Source organism: Zootoca vivipara, chromosome 7, assembly GCF_963506605.1.
Source record: "Zootoca vivipara chromosome 7, rZooViv1.1, whole genome shotgun sequence".
NCBI classification, from domain to species: Eukaryota; Metazoa; Chordata; class Lepidosauria; order Squamata; family Lacertidae; genus Zootoca; species Zootoca vivipara.
In genome coordinates, this window is record NC_083282.1 from 66,260,137 (window position 1) to 66,277,936 (window position 17,800).

At 41.7% G+C, this 17,800-nt stretch overlaps 1 protein-coding gene across 3 annotated transcripts in view; it reads right to left on the minus strand.

The window, feature by feature from the left end:
• NDRG3 (NDRG family member 3) overlaps positions 1-17,800 on the minus strand; it is a 58,811-nt gene that overhangs the window by 4,707 nt on the left and 36,304 nt on the right. For all 3 annotated transcript variants that reach the window (XM_060277231.1, XM_035123403.2, XM_035123404.2), the window contains exons 4-13: positions 8,085-8,190; positions 7,715-7,835; positions 6,530-6,592; positions 6,156-6,216; positions 5,111-5,197; positions 4,319-4,375; positions 3,540-3,643; positions 2,828-2,893; positions 1,559-1,610; positions 106-153 (exon numbers count right to left, since the gene is read on the minus strand). In XM_060277231.1, coding sequence (XP_060133214.1) covers positions 106-153; positions 1,559-1,610; positions 2,828-2,893; positions 3,540-3,643; positions 4,319-4,375; positions 5,111-5,197; positions 6,156-6,216; positions 6,530-6,592; positions 7,715-7,835; positions 8,085-8,190 — 765 coding nt within the window. The remainder of the gene's footprint in view (positions 1-105; positions 154-1,558; positions 1,611-2,827; positions 2,894-3,539; positions 3,644-4,318; positions 4,376-5,110; positions 5,198-6,155; positions 6,217-6,529; positions 6,593-7,714; positions 7,836-8,084; positions 8,191-17,800) is intronic.

Below are 17,800 nucleotides of genomic sequence, written 5' to 3' on the forward strand. Positions count from 1 at the left end.
CCAATCCAGCAGGCTGTTCTTATCTAGTTGCGGATGGCAAACCAGGAACCACAATGAACTCTAGAATGACAGCCCCCAAGACAGCCACCCATAGTTGATGGTTACCTTCAAGAGTGTTGTATTCATTGGATCCAGCCGTGAATTGCATTCAACCTACAAAGCACAAAACAGCATTTATTTCCCCCCTGTCCGTTATTTATCTAAGTTGTTAGGATTGAGAGTTTTTCCAGGTATCTGATGTGACTGATATACCAGCACCCATATGAAAGATGCATGAACATGTAGACCAGAGGTACCCAATGTGGGGAACTCCAGATGTTGTTGGACTCCAATTCCCATAATCCTCAGACAGCACGGACAAAGATGATGGGAACTGTAGTCCCAAAACACAGAGTGCACAATGTTGGTTATATCTAATAAAGTCTAGTTATGACATCAAAAGCCAATACAGTGAATAAAAAGTTGGACTTGGAAGTCCTGTATTCAAGTTTCTGCTCAGCCATTAAGCTTGGCAAGTCTCTAGGAAGCACACAGCACATACATTCTAAATTTCTCAACCTCCACAGTTGACACTGAAAGCAGAGATGCAGATTCACTGTTAACTCCAGCAGCCAGAGAAACTATGGTGCTGAAAACTCATTTGATTTGAGTTTGAGAGGGAAGTGGCAACACCAATTCACACAACCACATCTCTTAGGGCTGGTGTTGATGTTATTTTGCCCACTTGAATCTTTGTGAGAGCAGAAGGGAATAAACTGAGACAGAGAGAGACAAACATCAGAATGGGCTGCATGGATCTAGACACAAGTATCCAATCACCAGCATCCCAATCTATGCCTGAATGGTAGGATATGTGTGTAGAAACTTGCTCAGATATTAGCTACAGTTCAGAGCTGAGATTCCCCACCCTCCCCTTGAACGTTAAGACATCAGGAGGAGAAATTATACCTGTGTCAAAGAGCTTTGACAGCTCATCAGTAATTAAAAGTATTTCATACCTCAGCTTATGATAGCTGTCAGACTTACTGTTGCTAAATTTTGGAGTACTTTGAATGGCAATCTTTTTGAAATCTGATTTATACAGATTTGGGACTTGGCTCTGATGGACAAGCTAACAGATAAAGTATGGCAATGGTGGATTAATAACAAAAATCAGACTAAGTTTATTAAAAATGGTTCTGCTTTCATTCTTATGCCCTCACAAAAGAACATGAATACAGACCGCCAGCAATTCAAGGAGACCTGTGGAAGGACACCTTCATTTGCCCAGCAGAATACTTTTCAATAATTCCTTGACTATTCTGCTATCACAAAACTGTATTCTGTGAGGTGGGGAAATGTAAACTTTGTTATGATTATATATTGTGATATATGAAAATCAATAAATGAATAGTTTGGCCTGTATTTTATCCCCACACAAATTCAAGACTCATGGATAGAAGCAAACCTCTCACTTGATAAATAATACTTGAATGGATTGTGTGGAATTTGCAGAGTTCTATCTTCCAAGAAAGGAAGGAAGTGGAGAGTAAGCAGTATAATAACCAGGCATACTTACCACAGCTTCAACTGCTGGTGAGCTGTCCCCAACCACTAATAAGACAGGACACCTGTACAAAATCCACAGGATAAAGTTGTAGTCTGCTCAATTTAAACAAGCATCAACTCCTGCTGTCATAAATTCTGCTCAGTTTTATTTTTTTCTAAGAGTTGCGAGCATTTCTATAAAGCAACCCTAAACCAAGAAAATACAATCATTTGTATTACACAGTTCCTATTCATTTGAATACCCTACATTTATGGTCTGCAATACATCTTCATTGCGCCGCAACAAAACATCCCACCATACTAGTTATTGGGGTCTTGGGAGAACCCCCAGAGAAGATTTGGGGAGATGCAGGAGGTGTGTAGGGGAGGGAAAGTTTTGTTGTGCAAGCAGAAGACATTCCGTGCACACAGTGACTTCACCGGATACGACGTCATGTTCGTGAATACTTCATTATGCTATATTTCTATACTAGATCACTCTTTCTTAATTCCAGAGTGCATTCATTCATTCATTCATTCATTCATTCATTCATTCATTCATTCATTCAAACATGCATGTACCAACTGATAGAGCCACCATATTTTGTTCACATGTACAACTTTCCCCCCCATGATGGAGCTTGGGGAAATGATTATCTGTGCTTTAGGGCAGATGCCCACTGCGCAGTGCAATGATTGGCTGAAGGCCTGTGACATGAAACATCCATCACCCCAGCAACAGTTTTTCAAACATCTGAAGGGCTATGACATAAATGGATCACATTTGTTTTTTGTTGTTCCAGAGGGTAGGACCAGAACCAATTGGTTTGAATTACAAAAAAGGGGGTTTCAATTGAACTTCAGGAAGAATCACCACAGTGAAACAGAATGCCTAGAAGGCATTCCTTTGTTAGAGGTTTTAAAGTGGAGTCTGCAGAGCCATGTATCTATCACTGGATTTCCTGCATAAGCAGGGGGTTGGGGTTTAACTGACTTGGAGGTCTTTTCCAACTTTAGGAGAGAGAGAGAGAAATAGATCAAATAAAAATAAAAGCAGTTAGACAGCCTGAAGTAGATATTTGAGGTGCAGATAACTCAATTAGTGTCCAATTTGCAAGTTGTTCTACCAAAAGCATTGCAAAAGGAGATAAATCATGTACTACATTAATATTTTTAAAGGACGTGGAACCCTAGGTACACGGGCAGTGGGGAAACATAGGATACAGAATATGGCTAAACTTAGAAAAGGAATTCCACATAATTTCAAGCACAGGTTCAAAGATGACCAAGATAAACTTACTTGAGTGTTTTTCCTGCCTCTTCAGTCACACCCAAGACTGGCCTCTCAATGTCCAGATCTCTACGGCTAGGAAGGCAATAGGAGAGGACCAGGTCAAACAAGGCTGGGACGGAGGCAATGTGGGCATTGCCTAACTCAGGTGTCCCCAAACTCAGTCCTCCAGATGTTTTGGGACTACAACTCCCATCATCCCTAGCTAACAGGACCAGTGGTCAGGGATGATGGGAACTGTAGTCCCAAAACACCTGGAGGGCCGAGTTTGAGGATGCCTGGCCTAACTAATCTACGAGGTGCACAATTTTTCCCTTGTTACCAACAAGAGGCACATGTGCTTTAGCCCCTGTCCACCCCTCAGCTTGCCACATGCCTACTTTATCTCCTAGTTGGTTGCTCTATTCATAAGCTAGAAAGCATAAAAAGAATGATGCGACCAGACTAAGATTTTGCTTAGATAAAAAAGCCCTGACAATTAGAACAACATTATAGGGTCACATGTCGATGGCACTGGATCTTAAACTGAAGAAGGGAACCTGGTAAGCTTCTTGAACGAGGGAGGCTCTTTGATTTTTAAAAAACAAAGGCTATTCCAATACATGCTGTCAACTGCTGCAGAAGCACTATATATGCACAATTATACTTTCAAGGTTGTGTGTGTGTGTGTGTGAGAGAGAGAGAGAGAGAGAAACAGGATTGTATATCAGTCTTATTATACCTGTTATAGGAGGTGACAAAGAGCTGTAAGTTCTCCTGGTTGATGTCCTGTGCAATATGAAGTCTGTAGGTCTGGATCAGCTCCAAGTTAGCTTGCAGTTCTTCCTGGTGAAGAATGACAAATATTCTAATCAGTTGTCTTGCTAACCATGCTATTAAAAAAAAGAGCAAACATGCGAGGAATTTGTCATATGGAACTACGAAAAGACCTTTCAATACAAGCTTTCAAACATGCCCTTTAAGACTCATTTGCTCTAGTTTGCCTTTTACAATGTTTTTATTGCAACTGATTCCTGAAACTTGGCACTTCTTTATAATTTTGGATTATTATGTGGTTGTTTTTTTAAACACTCTGATGTATTTCAAATTAAACTCCTTTAGTTGTCCACCACATTGAGAGGCCTACGCCCTAAGAGACAGAATATAAATATTACAAATAAAACACTTGTATGAAGAGCTTGCTGTAAGAGATCGTGGGAAGTCACATATACGGTACATGTACTTGCAGCATGAATATACATATAAAGAATCAACACATGGGAAATATTCCAATGCTGGAATGTTTAGCAATGCCTGGTCATCCCAGAATGCTCAAGAAAAGGGTAGCAGAATGTCAACACGCACTTCTTCTTCTTTTTAACTCATCCAACAATTCAAAACTGAGATAGTAAGAATGTTATTGTAAGCAGCTACTGAGGTTAGGATCAAAGCAGTTCATTTTTATTTAAAGTTCTTTATATTAATAGGCATTTTCGATATTGGATCCAGCAGTTGACTTACATGACCAAAATGGTGAGCCAGAACAATGTCCACAATGTTTGTTGTCCACCCAGAAAACTGGGGAAAAAGAAAAGTCAAATTATTTCAAGTGGCGGCACTACACAGAAGTCAAGCAACACAGGACAGTCTGCAGTCACAACTCCAACACCCATTTACTTTTGAGGAAACCACATTAAATCCAGTGGGATTTTACCTCTGTGCAGACATGATGGGGCTACTCCAAGATCTGGAGGGGACCACACTGGCTACCCTGATGTGCAGAAATCTGGCAAACAATTATACAGCAGTGCATATGAAGGCAAGAGTAAGTTTTTCCCCCTTGTTTAAAAGCTCTGTCCCACTGGTTCTTTTTTATTTATTTTTTAAACTGCCCGTTGCATTCCATATGCATTGCCATAGAAAAAGTACCGTATTTTTCCATTTATAAAACTAGGTTTCCCTCATTTAAAAATGTCAGAAATTAGGGGGTGTCTTATACTCTGGGCCATCCCCCCCCCCGCATTTTCTTAAATCAGAGTCCCCAAAAATACATGGGGGCATCTTATAGACGGAAAAATGCGGAATATAGAAAAGTGTATTCTTTGGCTCTGTGTATATGGGTGGGTATCTCTAGTGATACAATGTAAGTAATTAGAATAAAGAACAGAAGAGTTTGGCCTTTGCTTAAAAAAAGCAAACAAATGAAAGACAAAGCAGTAATCAATAATATCAAAGCATTCACTAAAACATAGTTCCAGTAACTGGATAATGAAAATCAGCATTGGCATCCCAATTATGGAAGAGCAGTCCTACCTTGGATGCTGCCCAGTCCATCCATCCTTTTCCACATGGGTCAATGTTCACAAGTACCAGAGCTTCCACCAAGTCAGGGTGATGCAACTAAAAACAAAGCAAGTCAAAAACACACTTGTAAATTGCAGGTGGAAAAAGATTTAATCCTCCCTTTCCTCCCAAGATTGGTATGAGAATCTGGGACACAGCTTATATGACGCAGCTGTCTAATATGATAAGAGTAAGGAAAGAGAGTCTTTTAAACTGAAAAACAGATCATTTTTGTTATATGATGTAATAATAAGGCTCAAGATATGGTACAACTTTACTCTTCATTAGCAGCAATTGAATTATTGATTTCAATCTTGATTAGTAAAGTGTACTTGATTATATATAATTTTGTTCCTAAAAGCAAGATAACACGAGCCAGAAAGATGAAACTTTTCTAAAATAGCTTAATTGTTTTTCTTAAGTTCTGGTTAGATACAAAAAAATGGAAATAGAAAATGAGGATTTAATACATTTTAATTCAAAATGGACTTTTTTTTTGAGGAACATGTCGAGTATGTATGTTCCCAAATATTGTGCTTTAAAATGCAAAGCAGTATGAATGACTAACCCAGATCACAGCAACTATAAGGCAACCACGTATGAGCTCCTTGAAAGGTGGTATATAAATGCAATGCAATTTATATTAAGGGTGCATGCCAAAGAGCTCTGTTTAGCCTGGGAAATAATACATGAGAAGACTAGTAGACTTAACTGGCACTTAACAGTAAATTTTCTAGTTTGTTGAGTGACCATCCTCCTGGAATTGAATAGCAGCCCACAGGGATCTATCCATCACTTTGAATTAACTGTTTCACCTTTCATCAACTTTTTATGGAAGTCCTTCCTCCAGAGGGGTTGGAACATCCATGATTCGGGCCACTTGCTCTTACCAGTATTTCTCATTACTGCACTCATCTCTGCTACGTGTGTTTTTATAAACAGGCAGCCCTATTCATGGAGCACAGAGAGACAGAATTTGTTCACATAGGGAAATCAACAGTCAGAGGCTACTTACTGCAAACTTGCTAAGGATATAAGCACCAGCTCCAACGCCAATACCAATTACGCTTTTCAGACTGAAAGAGAGTTCAAAGTGAGAACATGCTTCAAAGCCCATAACATACCCAGCCATCATCCTTTAGGTCAGCAATGAGATGGGTGATCTGCTGGAAGGGGGCTACTGTGGTTCACGGTGAAGAACATTGGGTTGGTTACAAAAATACTGCATGTATAATTTAAATGAAACTGAGCCAAGGCTTCATTTCTATGCAACCTAAACACATGTCTCTCCTCTATTCCTGGGGAAGGTTCTGGGAAATGGGGACATGCTATGTGGACATCCTGCAGTTAAGCAAATTATAAAAGGTCTGGGTGTCTTTGTATACTTGCCTCAGGTGCGTGAGAACAGCAGGGAGCATTTCAGCTAGTTCATCAACAGAGGGATACTGGTACCTGAAACCATAAAAAGGGGATATTAGTTAAGAAGAGAGGCTGCCAATAGCTGACATACATTAACTCAAAACCTAAAGATGTTATTTCAAGGCACGTTGTCAAACACACAATTCTGCAAGGAGGTTCCAATAATAATAGATCCTGGGGCTGAAGCCTGACATATGGGAATAGAGATGTGTACTGACCAAAACCACACAATTTAAAAGCCGAAGTAGCTCACAAGAGACTTTCGTCTTGCAGGCAACACTCCCAATAGAATACACCTCCCCCAGCTCCCGAGGGAGACTCTACAGCTACCTCCACACCAAAGACGCAGAAACAGGCATGGCAAGTCTGGCTCTCTCTGTTTGCCTTTGTAGTTCAAGCGTGGTAGAATTCTGTACAGCAAAAGGAGAGCAAAGGACTAGGTAGAGCCCTTGCCCCAAATCCTTCCAATCCATACATTATCACATCTACATAACTTCTACCTCATTAAGGAGTGCTACAACATTATATAGGGGACATGGGTGGCGCTGTGGTCTAAACCACAGAGCCTAGGGCTTGCTGGTCAGAAGGTCGGCGGTTCGAATCCCTGCGACGGGGTGAGCTCCTGTTGCTTGGTCCCTGCTCCTGCCAACCTAGCAGTTCAAAAGCACACCAAAGTGCAAGTAGATAAATAGGTACCACTATAGTGGGAAGGTAAACGGCGTTTCCATGCTGGCCACATGACCTGGAAGCTGTACGCCGGCTCCCTCGGCCAATAACGCGAGATGAGCGCCGCAACCCCAGCGTCGTCTGCGACTGGACCTAACGGTCAGGGGTCCCTTTACCTTTACAACATTATATAGCAGAAGTACTATAGATAACTACAAAACGGAGACTACATGAAAAAAATGAGAGTAACAATTAAGCTACAATGCAGCAGTTAATGAAATTTGGATTGAAGAATTCTCTTTAAAGCCAGGCCTTTTTTTCCCAGTGGAGGGAATTGCACAAATAGGGTGTCGCCACTGAAAAACCCTCATCTCAATCTGTCTGACGTGTCTTATCAACATGCCATACAACAGGACCTCAGAGACTGGTCTTAAAACCTGGCGCAGGCAGCCCCTGGGAAGGAGATCAGAGAGATGCTACTGCACTTACCCAGAGGGGAAAGGGGGAGCCCCTTCTTGCTGTCCTGGTGCATCAACATGGCACACAGCAAAGTGCTGAGTGATTTCCTGCATGTCTTCAAAGTTGAAAAATGCATTGAAGCAGGACTTATCTGTAAGAAAAATGCTGGGAATGACCAAGTGTGAAAGCACTGCTCCATTCTGACTTTAGGCTCATGTTTTGAACTGTGACCACACCAAACAAGAAAGAAAGAAAGAAAGAAAGAAAGAAAGAGAGGCTGGAACCGAATGTATGCCATGGTACTCTCTTGTCCTTAAAAGTCATCAGTAAGAATATAGTTGCTGAATTTTCAGACCCAAAATTGCATAGGTATGCTTACGTAGAAATAAAGGGGACTTACGGTTTAGGCCAATATCATGGTATGTGAGGATGGCAGGCCTGTTTCCTTTTGGGGTGCCCCGCATAGTGACATGAACAACTCCACAAGCTGTCTCGATGTCATGCTCCTACAGGAAAAAGCAAATAACCCACACAGTCTGTTCATTCGTGCTTGTATATTCGGGATGGCTTCTCCCCTTTCTACCCAATTCCTATAAAATGCCCACTTGTTTGTGATTTTTTGGCATTTATTTTCCCATCTATCCTCTGCCGCTATCTGTGCAAATATTTCTGATTGTACATATTCAAAAACATGATCGTTCCATTTTTCCATATTCCATTTAGCTTTTTCTTTCCATCCTAGAGCAATAACTGCCATTCCAGCTAAAATCATACATCCATTGTATGATTTTAGCCATTCCAGCTAAAATCATACAATCTTATACAACTCTTGATTACTTTTTACTTTATTATTTCCCAATATTCCCGAAAATAGCAAGTCCCTATTAATTTCTATGTTTAGTTGGAATAGTCCAGAAATTACCCTTATGATCCTCTGCCAATATTCCTTAACCAGATTGCATTCCCACCACATGTGGAACACTGCTTTTCCTTTGTCAACTAAAAGAGAGATGATAATGAAACATACACTGGCAAGTTGTTGAGGGGGAGGGTATATAGTTTATGTTTTATTCTGTCCATGTTTCATTTTATCAATAAAAACCTTTAAAAAAACACAGGCACAATTCAATAAATGCTTTTTTAAAAACCAAACATTTCCAGCGGCTGGTAGAACTTGCATAGCAAAGGGGCCAGTTGGATCTCTCAAGGAAGAGAATTTCACATAGCCAGCTGTACACCCTCTTATTTCTCACTAAGGGATACAGAGCATATGTGTTTCCTATGGTATGGTAGATGTCCCATCCACAATATCATATACTTGCTACCCTACACCAGCAGTTCAGGAACCTGCTGACCATCCGGGTGCCTGATGCATGAGATCTTAGGCTGCACACCAAGCAGTCTGAGTGAAATCAGAAATGGATGCACTGAACAGAAAGACAGATCCAGCCCAAACCCTTCTGAATCCGGCCCACAGACGGTCCGGGAATCAGTTTTTTTTTTACATGAGTAGAATGTGTCCTTTTATTTAAAATGCATCTCTCGGTTATTTGTGGGACATAGGAATTTGTTCTCCCCTGCCCCCCCCCAAAAAATATAGTCCGACCCCCCACAAGGTCTGAGGGACAGTGGACCGGCCCCCTGCTGAAAGTTTGCTGACCCCTGTAATCTAATCTATCCTAAGCCCTAATCGGAACTCACAGGACTCTTGTAAAACAGATAGCAGATATAGAGGAAAACATGAACACTGTCAATACACTTGGGCAGCAGCTTTTATGAAAGCAGATAATCTATGATGATTAGAAACAAAAAGGCTTCTTAAGATAGGAACATCAGCTTGATTTACTGAAATTTAACGTGCCCGAATAGTGCATTGTGAATTATGCCTGGCCCCAAACCTATTTAGCAACCACTGAGCCTAGGGCTTGCTGATCAGAAGGTCGGCGGTTCGAATCCCTGTGACGGGGTGAGCTCCCGTTGCTTGGTCCCAGCTCCTGCCAACCTAGCAGTTCGAAAGCATGTCAAAATGCAAGTAGATAAATAGGAACCGCTACAGCGGGAAGGGAAACGGCGTTTCCATGTGCTGCTCTGGTTTGCCAGAAGCGGCTTTGTCATGCTGGCCACATGACCTGGAAGCTATACGCCGGCTCCCTCGGCCAATAATGCGAGATGAGCGCACAACCCCAGAGTCGGTCACGACTGGACCTAATGGTCAGGGGTCCCTTTACCTTAACTTTAAATTTCATTAATTTACCGGTATATGGAAATTGCTTCTCCATATTAATACATGGTATCTGCTTCTCTCTCTGAAAGCCACCTGGTCAGTCTTTCTCAGTCATTTAGTGACCCCTCCAAACTGTCTTCTGAAGAAGATGCAGACATGCAAAAAGGATGCCAAGCAATAATGAAAGCAAACTAGCAACTATGTTAGTTGTTTACATATAAATGGCAAAGGTGATAGCAAAGATGGAAGGAATTAAAACGAAAGTCAGAGCAGGCTCTCTGCAACCCTCCTTGCCAAAGCAGAATGTAGAAGCACAGTACGAGCCTCTAAGCCAGCTTCCCCTGGCCTAAAATCCTCCAGTTGTGGATAGACCAGAACTCCCATCATCCCTGACCACTAGTCATGCTGGCTGGGATAGACAGGGAGTTGGAGTCCAAAATCATCTAGAGGGCACTAGATTTCAGAAAGACTGCTCCAGCCTACTAGATCTTAAGGCAATATTTCATTTTTATTAAGGTTACAGGTAGGTAGCCGTGTTGGTCTGGATCGAAGTAAAATAAAAAAATTCCTTCAGTAGCACCTTAAAGACCAACTAAGTTTTTATTTTGGTATGAGCTTTCGTGTGCATGCATCTGAAGAAGTGTGCATGCACACGAAAGCTCATACCAAAATAAAAACTTAGTTGGTCTTTAAGGTGCTACTGAAGGAATTTTTTTATTTTTATTAAGGTCATAGAATATTATCATAATATGGCTAAAGGTCAGCTGTATTTCATAAACAGGAAAATGGCTGTGACATACACACTACAAAAGATCTGAGTGGTCTTAGGGACTCTACTCTGGATTTGTGTAAGGGTATACTCCTTTGTCTTTTCTTTTCCCAGGTCAATTGACAGTATGACCACAGCAGTCTGCTTTTATGGGATACAACTGTTGTTTCCAAGCAGCTGGGCACTGCAGCTAAGCAACTGCAGGTATGTTGAGAAAAATAATTTGGAGTGGGCAAAGCAAAAAATAAATTTAAAAAATCTAATAAATCTGAAAACTTAAAACGAATGAAAGGTAACAAAGGGCTTATCCACACTTCAGCTTGTCCTGCTGTTCCCCACCCCCAGAAAACGTCTCTTTAGTGCTCAGTCAGAGCAACCACCCCTTCCCCATGTTCTGATCTACTACGGAAGTGTGGATGAGGCCAAAGTGTGTGAAAGAAGAAGAGTTGGGACATCTGGTCTCCCAATGGCTTGGGAAAAGAGCCTTAGAGCTTGGACAGAAGGCGTCATCTTTTGACAAGAACTCAGCGTCCACTTGGAGCAACATGACACAGCTGATTCTATGGCTCAAATCCTTCCTTTTTGCCTTCGCTCTGAACTCCTAAGCTAGCAATCAAGTGGTCAGTGTGCCGCTCCTGATTAGGAGTTGGTATGTGTGTCTGAGTGTGTGTGTATACCGTATATTTCCGTGTATAAGACGACAACCCGCAACTTTTCCAGTTAAAATATAGAGTTTGGGATATACTCGCCGTATAAGAAAAATGACCTGGCGTATAAGACGACCCCCAACTTTTGAGAAGATTTTCCTGGGTTAAAAAGTAGTCTTATACGCAGGAATATACAGTATATTATTTTTTACATATAAATTAAAATTCTATTTGATGTTCTGAACTGCATTCAGTGGACATGGTGTTCTTACCTCCACTTCTCATTAAATACTGAGGTTGGTCTTTATGCACAAAACCTTCTACAGACATGCCTTACTAAGTTTTACCCAGATGAAGATGACTATTGCTCACTTTAGTCATAACAGTGCATGTAATGCAACAGGACAGCCTGTTTTAAGGACTCTGAAACTTAAGCTCTGTTCCTGTGCTACTTGCATGTAGAGGGAAAGCACGGAAAAAGTAGCCCTGGGGTCATGCATTTAGTCCCACCCCCAGCAGTGAACCGCTCCTACATCTGCACCATGTTGAGCATAACATCTGCAGAGAGGAGTTTTCTCTGTGCAGGATTTAGTGTCCTGCATCGTAAATCAAATGGGGAGCTCCATGCACAGAAAAGACTCCCTGCTGCAGACATTATGCTCAACAAGACAATGGCGGGAACTGGAAGAGCAGCAGCATGACTTCGGGGGTTGTGCTAAATGCGTGGTCTGAAGGTCCCCTTCATCCCACTTGCCCTTTACACATGAGTATTGCATGAACAGGGTTTAAGTCACAACTGAAATAGATCAAGCCTCAGGTATAGGAACTGACATTGCCTGAAAATATTGAAATAATATTGATGTTACTCCCAAACATTTCCACCAAAGACGGTGTGGGTAACTAACAGGTTTGGATCGGATTTAAACAGCAGGTGGCACTAATCCCCCTTTTAGTTTGCAGTGCTTCCCGCCCACTTAGGGGAGACAGCAGCCCTGCCCTAAAAGATTCATTAGGTGAACATGGTGTGAAGTCTGATCACTTTCTCAAGATCAGCCTGCTGCTGGCATCCCACGTGAGGCTATCAAGAGCAACTCTGACGTCTGCTTTCACATTTGAAGTGTGAGCAAGCTGGTGTGTGTTATGCACAGGAAGGGTGAAGACACGAGTTGCACATTATCTGCAGGAGGCTGCACAGATTACAGTGACACATCTGCACCATTGTTTTTAAAGACAAAGAGGTTTAATTAACAAGAGCAAAAGATTTAGCAAAAGGTATTTAAGAAGCAGCAGTTTCCTAACTGCATACATGCAGTAAGTCTCAGAGGATTACGTACCATTTCTGGTAGGAAAAAGATTAAGCAAGTTTGAGATGTGTGCAAGATCTCAGTTAATATATCTGCTACAGGACAACGATCCGAGCAGATCACTCCTTGTAGCCAGATATCTGATTGCAGTTTTATCCTATAAGAGGAAAAATGGGTTACGGGTTACTTTATGATTATTGATGTTCTGTCCAAGTGTCTGACTTATAGTGGTGACCTGAGAAACCAAGTGTTATGTTGTTCCTACTTTGCAAATGAAATTTATAATTCTTTTATCCTATTTTATTCTGCTGTATGATGTATATTATCCTGTGTTGGTATCTAAATATGGGCCTATGGCCGTAATAAAGTATTTGAGATGTGTGCAAGAGAAATACAAGGTGTTAAAAAAACCTAGCCCTATGTATTTTGCCTTGGTGACAATTATACCAAGAATACTGAAGAAATGGGTCATTTCAGGGACTAAAGTAGGAAACCTGCAGAGAGTTTTACCTATAAACTCTGCAAACACAGTTCAAAGTCCTGTTTTTTCTGTTAGCTAGTATGCATTCCATAATCTGGCCAAACGTAGATGTTTCTCCTCTGCACTGTAAAATTAGCCGATGTGACCTTATCAGTTTCATGAGCCTTACAGCACAATAAAAGGGACCGTTCATGCCACTCATCACAAGAGCTATGAAAAGCTGCATGGCTGTAATTGTCTGGCATCTATGACAGAACCCAAGCTTACAATTTTAGGAAACTGAGTGCAGTGTTGCAGAATAAAGCCTAAAGACAGTTTGGCCAGTTTTGATGCAGAAATTAAAATCAGAATGGGATAATGGGTCTGGAAAGAATGCAAAACCTCATGTAAACTCAGAGCGTAACAATACCTTTTCACAAAGCAACTAGCAGCTTTAAAGCAAAGCAGTTTAAGCTAGTGAAAATGCTGTCAGGCTCGCAAAGGAGGCAGGAGGAAAAAAAGATATCCATTTATTCCATGATAAATGGGCCGTGGGCATCATTAGGCCCAGCACAGGTCCCAATTTGGCTCACCGGGCTGTCTTCCCTAAACCACCCCCACCTGTCTGAGGGGCAAGTAGAGATGCAGCTGCCAATGCCCAATTTAGATCCTTAAAGCTATGCTCTTGATTGTGCATCAACAAGAGAGGCTTACTGACACCACTGATCAGCTGACAGGCAGGCAGAGGAAGCCCACCTTGGAGAACTCTCAACAGCACAGCAGACTCCTTCAGAAAGCACAGCTTGAAGTCAGCGTCTATCAGCTGACTGGCAGTAAATTCAAGTCCTGCCTGGCTGATCTTGGATTTTCCTTCCATGTGGCTTGCTGCACTACAAAGGAAAAATGGGTCACCTGGAGTCATGATGACTTCACGTGATTGACAGGTGGGCGGGCTCCACTCACCTATCAAAACTGCCAACTGATGAATTCATTTACCCATCCCAGCATTTACCCAAACAAAAACAAAAACAAAACTACCCCATACCAGAGCTAATTGTTATACCCTGCTTGACCAAGGTACTTAAAAGGCTTCACACCAAGTCTTCTTTCCGCATACACAATAACCCAAGCTTTTAAGAACAATCAATCAAAGCAAATAAATCTCTGTTACAGACACTCAGCACCATCCAGACTCAACTGATTTCAGTCCTCTTTGGCTCATTTGGCTTTAAAAAGCATTTAGACAGAGTTCTGCAGATGACATCTTTGGCTCCTGATCAGCAAGGGAAATGTTTACAGCGGAATGGAACCAACCACTATTCAAGTGATAAAAGGGCAAAGTAATAAATTTTACAACACACTCAACAAGCCAGAGCAAGGGCATATGGCTTTAGCCCTCTTCACTTGTAGATTTTCCTTGGACTCTCAACTGATAAAAGGACAGAATGGTAAGTTGCCAATTCATCCCAACTGCGTTTCTTTCTTAAAAATCTGTCCTCAGATTCAGCGTGTTGAAGTAGTGGATACAGCATTGGACTAGGACCTGAGACACCAGGGTCTGAATCCTCATGCAGGCAGCCATGAAGCTCAAGGGGTGGCCTTGGGTCAAGTCAACTTGTCTCAGCTTAAACTAACTCATGGGGTTGTTGTGAGGATAAAATAGGGAGAGGTAGAATGATGCATTCCATCTTGCATTCCTTGGAGAAAACGCAGAACATGGATGTAACAAGGAAACTAAAATATTCACATGACTATGATAGCCTACTTATTTACTGCTTTGTGGCCACAAAGTTATGTTTGTTCAGAACTGTGGGAAGCTAGTTGCTCGGATTTTAAAACTAGCACACTGAACTAAATTATTCATACCCACACAGCGCTGAAATATTAATAGAAAAACAGCACAGTCTATGCAAGCAGGCACTGGTTTCTATGGTATTTTGTATAAATAGATCAAGGTGTAAATTAAGAGTGATGCTTTGTGAAATCCAAGCATTATTGAGAGATAAAATATGCAATCTAATGATGTGAAGTCCTCAAACACACAGCATGCACCCAAGGGCACAGTCCAGTCAGCAATTGTGTCTGCACACATCACATCCCTGTTAAAACTTTGCTTGGGCCCCATACTGCCTTATACATCCGTTTTTAAATTATCACAGCAGAATGCTTAAAGAATGAGGAGAAGCCAAGTCTTCCCCAGAATACACAATACTGTACGAACTTGAAACCACTATGAAATCAGTAAATCACTTCTTAGGTGAAACAGTTTTGGGGAACTAGTCTTATAAGGATTGGACCAGAAAGCGTTCCTACACCAAGATTGTGTTGATTAGTTTTCCAATCCCTGCATCCTTTGTTCAATAAAATATAGATTTCAAAATTATGAGTCATAAGCAAATTAGTCTGAACAAAACGCTGCTATTAGAAAAATACACTGGAACCAGGGCAATTTAGGAGGGAATAATCTATTCCTTCATCAAAGTCAGGAGTCTGTTTAATCTGGAAAGGCGGCTGCTTGAAGACCAGAAAGGATAAGCCCTAGAAATATGTTTATTTACAGCACAACCGTATGGACGTCTATTCAGAAGCAAGCACTTTCCCTGAGTTCAACGGTTGGGATTACTGCAATAAGATCAGCATGGAACTACAGCAGCTAGGTTGCTTGTGGGGCAAACTACTGTCAGCATACAGCACCTCGCTTGTGGGATTTTCACTGGCTGCCAATGTACTACCAGGCTGGTGTTGGTACTAGCATATAAGCTCAGGAACAGGTTACCTGTATCCCTTGTATACCTGTATGTAGATCCCTGTGGTCTGTAGGAAAGTTTCTCCTGGACGTTTATCTGCAGTAACACTGAGCAGGGCTTTCAGAGTGGTTCCCTCATTCTGTGGAATAGCATTCCTTTTGATACAATAGGTACTCACTATCTACACTTTCTGGAAACAATTGAATACATTTTTGTTCCAATAGGCTTTTGCCACTAGTGTCTCTTTTGCATTGTTTTAGCTTTAAAGTATGTTCAGGTAGCGCAGAATGCAGCAGCCAAACTGTTCACAAGAGCAGGTTGCTGGCAACGTGTTACTCCACTGTCTGAAAGAGTTGCACTGGTTACCAATCTGCTACTGGACCCGTTTCCAGGGTTTTGTGCTAATTCAGAAAGCCCTAAATAACTTCGGACCTTGAGGATTTCCTGGTTCCTCATGCTCTGCCTTGATTGCTGAGGTCTTCTGAGGTTTGGCTGGCCTTACTACTACCCGTGTTTCTCCGAAAATAAGGCACCGTCTTATATTTATTTTTCCCCAACCCCCCCCCCCCCACTATGGCTTATTTTCAGGGGATGTCTTATTTTTTCCTCCTCCTCCTGCTGCGGCTGACATTGCTGCTGCACCTATCACTATGTCTTATTTTCGGGGTATGGCTTATATTCCTTGAATGCTTAAAAATCCTGCTACGGCTTCTTTTATGGCTACGTCTTATTTTTGGAGAAACAGGGTACTACTACTACAACATTTGTTACCCATCCTTCACCCTAAGGTCTTAGGGCAGGACGTTAAAACACAACATAACAATGCAATACGGTGGTACCTCGGTTTACAAACACAATTGGTTCCGGAAGTCCATACTTAACCTGAAGCGTACTTAACCTGAAGTGAACTTTCCCATTGAAAGTAATGGAAAGTGGATTAATCCGTTCCAGATGGTCCATGGAGTACTTAAACTGAAGCGTACATAAACTGAAGCGAATTTTCCCATGGGAAGTAATGGGAAGTGGATTAATCTGTTCCAGACGGGTCCACGGAGTACTCAACCTGAAGCGTACTTAACCCGAGGTATGAGTGTAATTGGTTCCGGAATTCCGTACTTAACCTGAAGCGAACTTTCCCATTGAAAGTAATGGAAAGTGGATTAATCCATTCCAGACGGGTCTGCGGAGTACTTAAACTGAAAATACTCAAACCGAGGCGTACTTAAACAGAAGTATGACTGTATTAAAAACAGATTAGAGCAACTTACAAATACTGTGGGTCCTAAATATATATAGCACAAGCATCAAAAGCCCGGGCAAAGAGGTGCATCTTCAGCATTCGTTGGAATCTGTATAATAAAGTTGCCAGATGCACCTTTGCAGGGAGCGAGTTCCACTGCTTAAGGGCTGCCACAGAGAATGCCCATTCCAGGGTCACCACCCCTCAAAGCTTTTGAAGGTGGAAAAACATACCAATCACCTGAGAGGGTCTGTAGGGAAGAAAATGGTCTTTCAGGTATTTGGGGCCTGAGTCATTTAGAGCTCTGAACATGAATGTGAGCTAGCACCTTGAATTGATCCCAGAAACAAATGGGCAACCAGTGCTGCTGTTTTAGCACAGGGGACCTAAACTGAACCCCAACCAGTAATCTAGCTGTTGCATTTTAGCAACTGCCGAATAGCACATTGGTAATTGCAATCTGCTCTTGTATTGCAGAGTCCAAGGCTTGAGTGTGGCTGGCCCTGCTCTGTGGAGCTCCTTGTCTATAGGGGTTTGGCAGGAGTCATCCCTGTTTTTAGATACCTTCTGAAAACTATATTATTCAGACAGACCTTTTCAAATCTGAAATTCTTTGCCAACCAGCTCTCACTACTGTGTTTTTATTCCATATCCTGCTTTGTGATATATTATATGAAAGTGTGGTTTATAAATAATACTTTAAATAAATAAAGGGCACCTGGCTG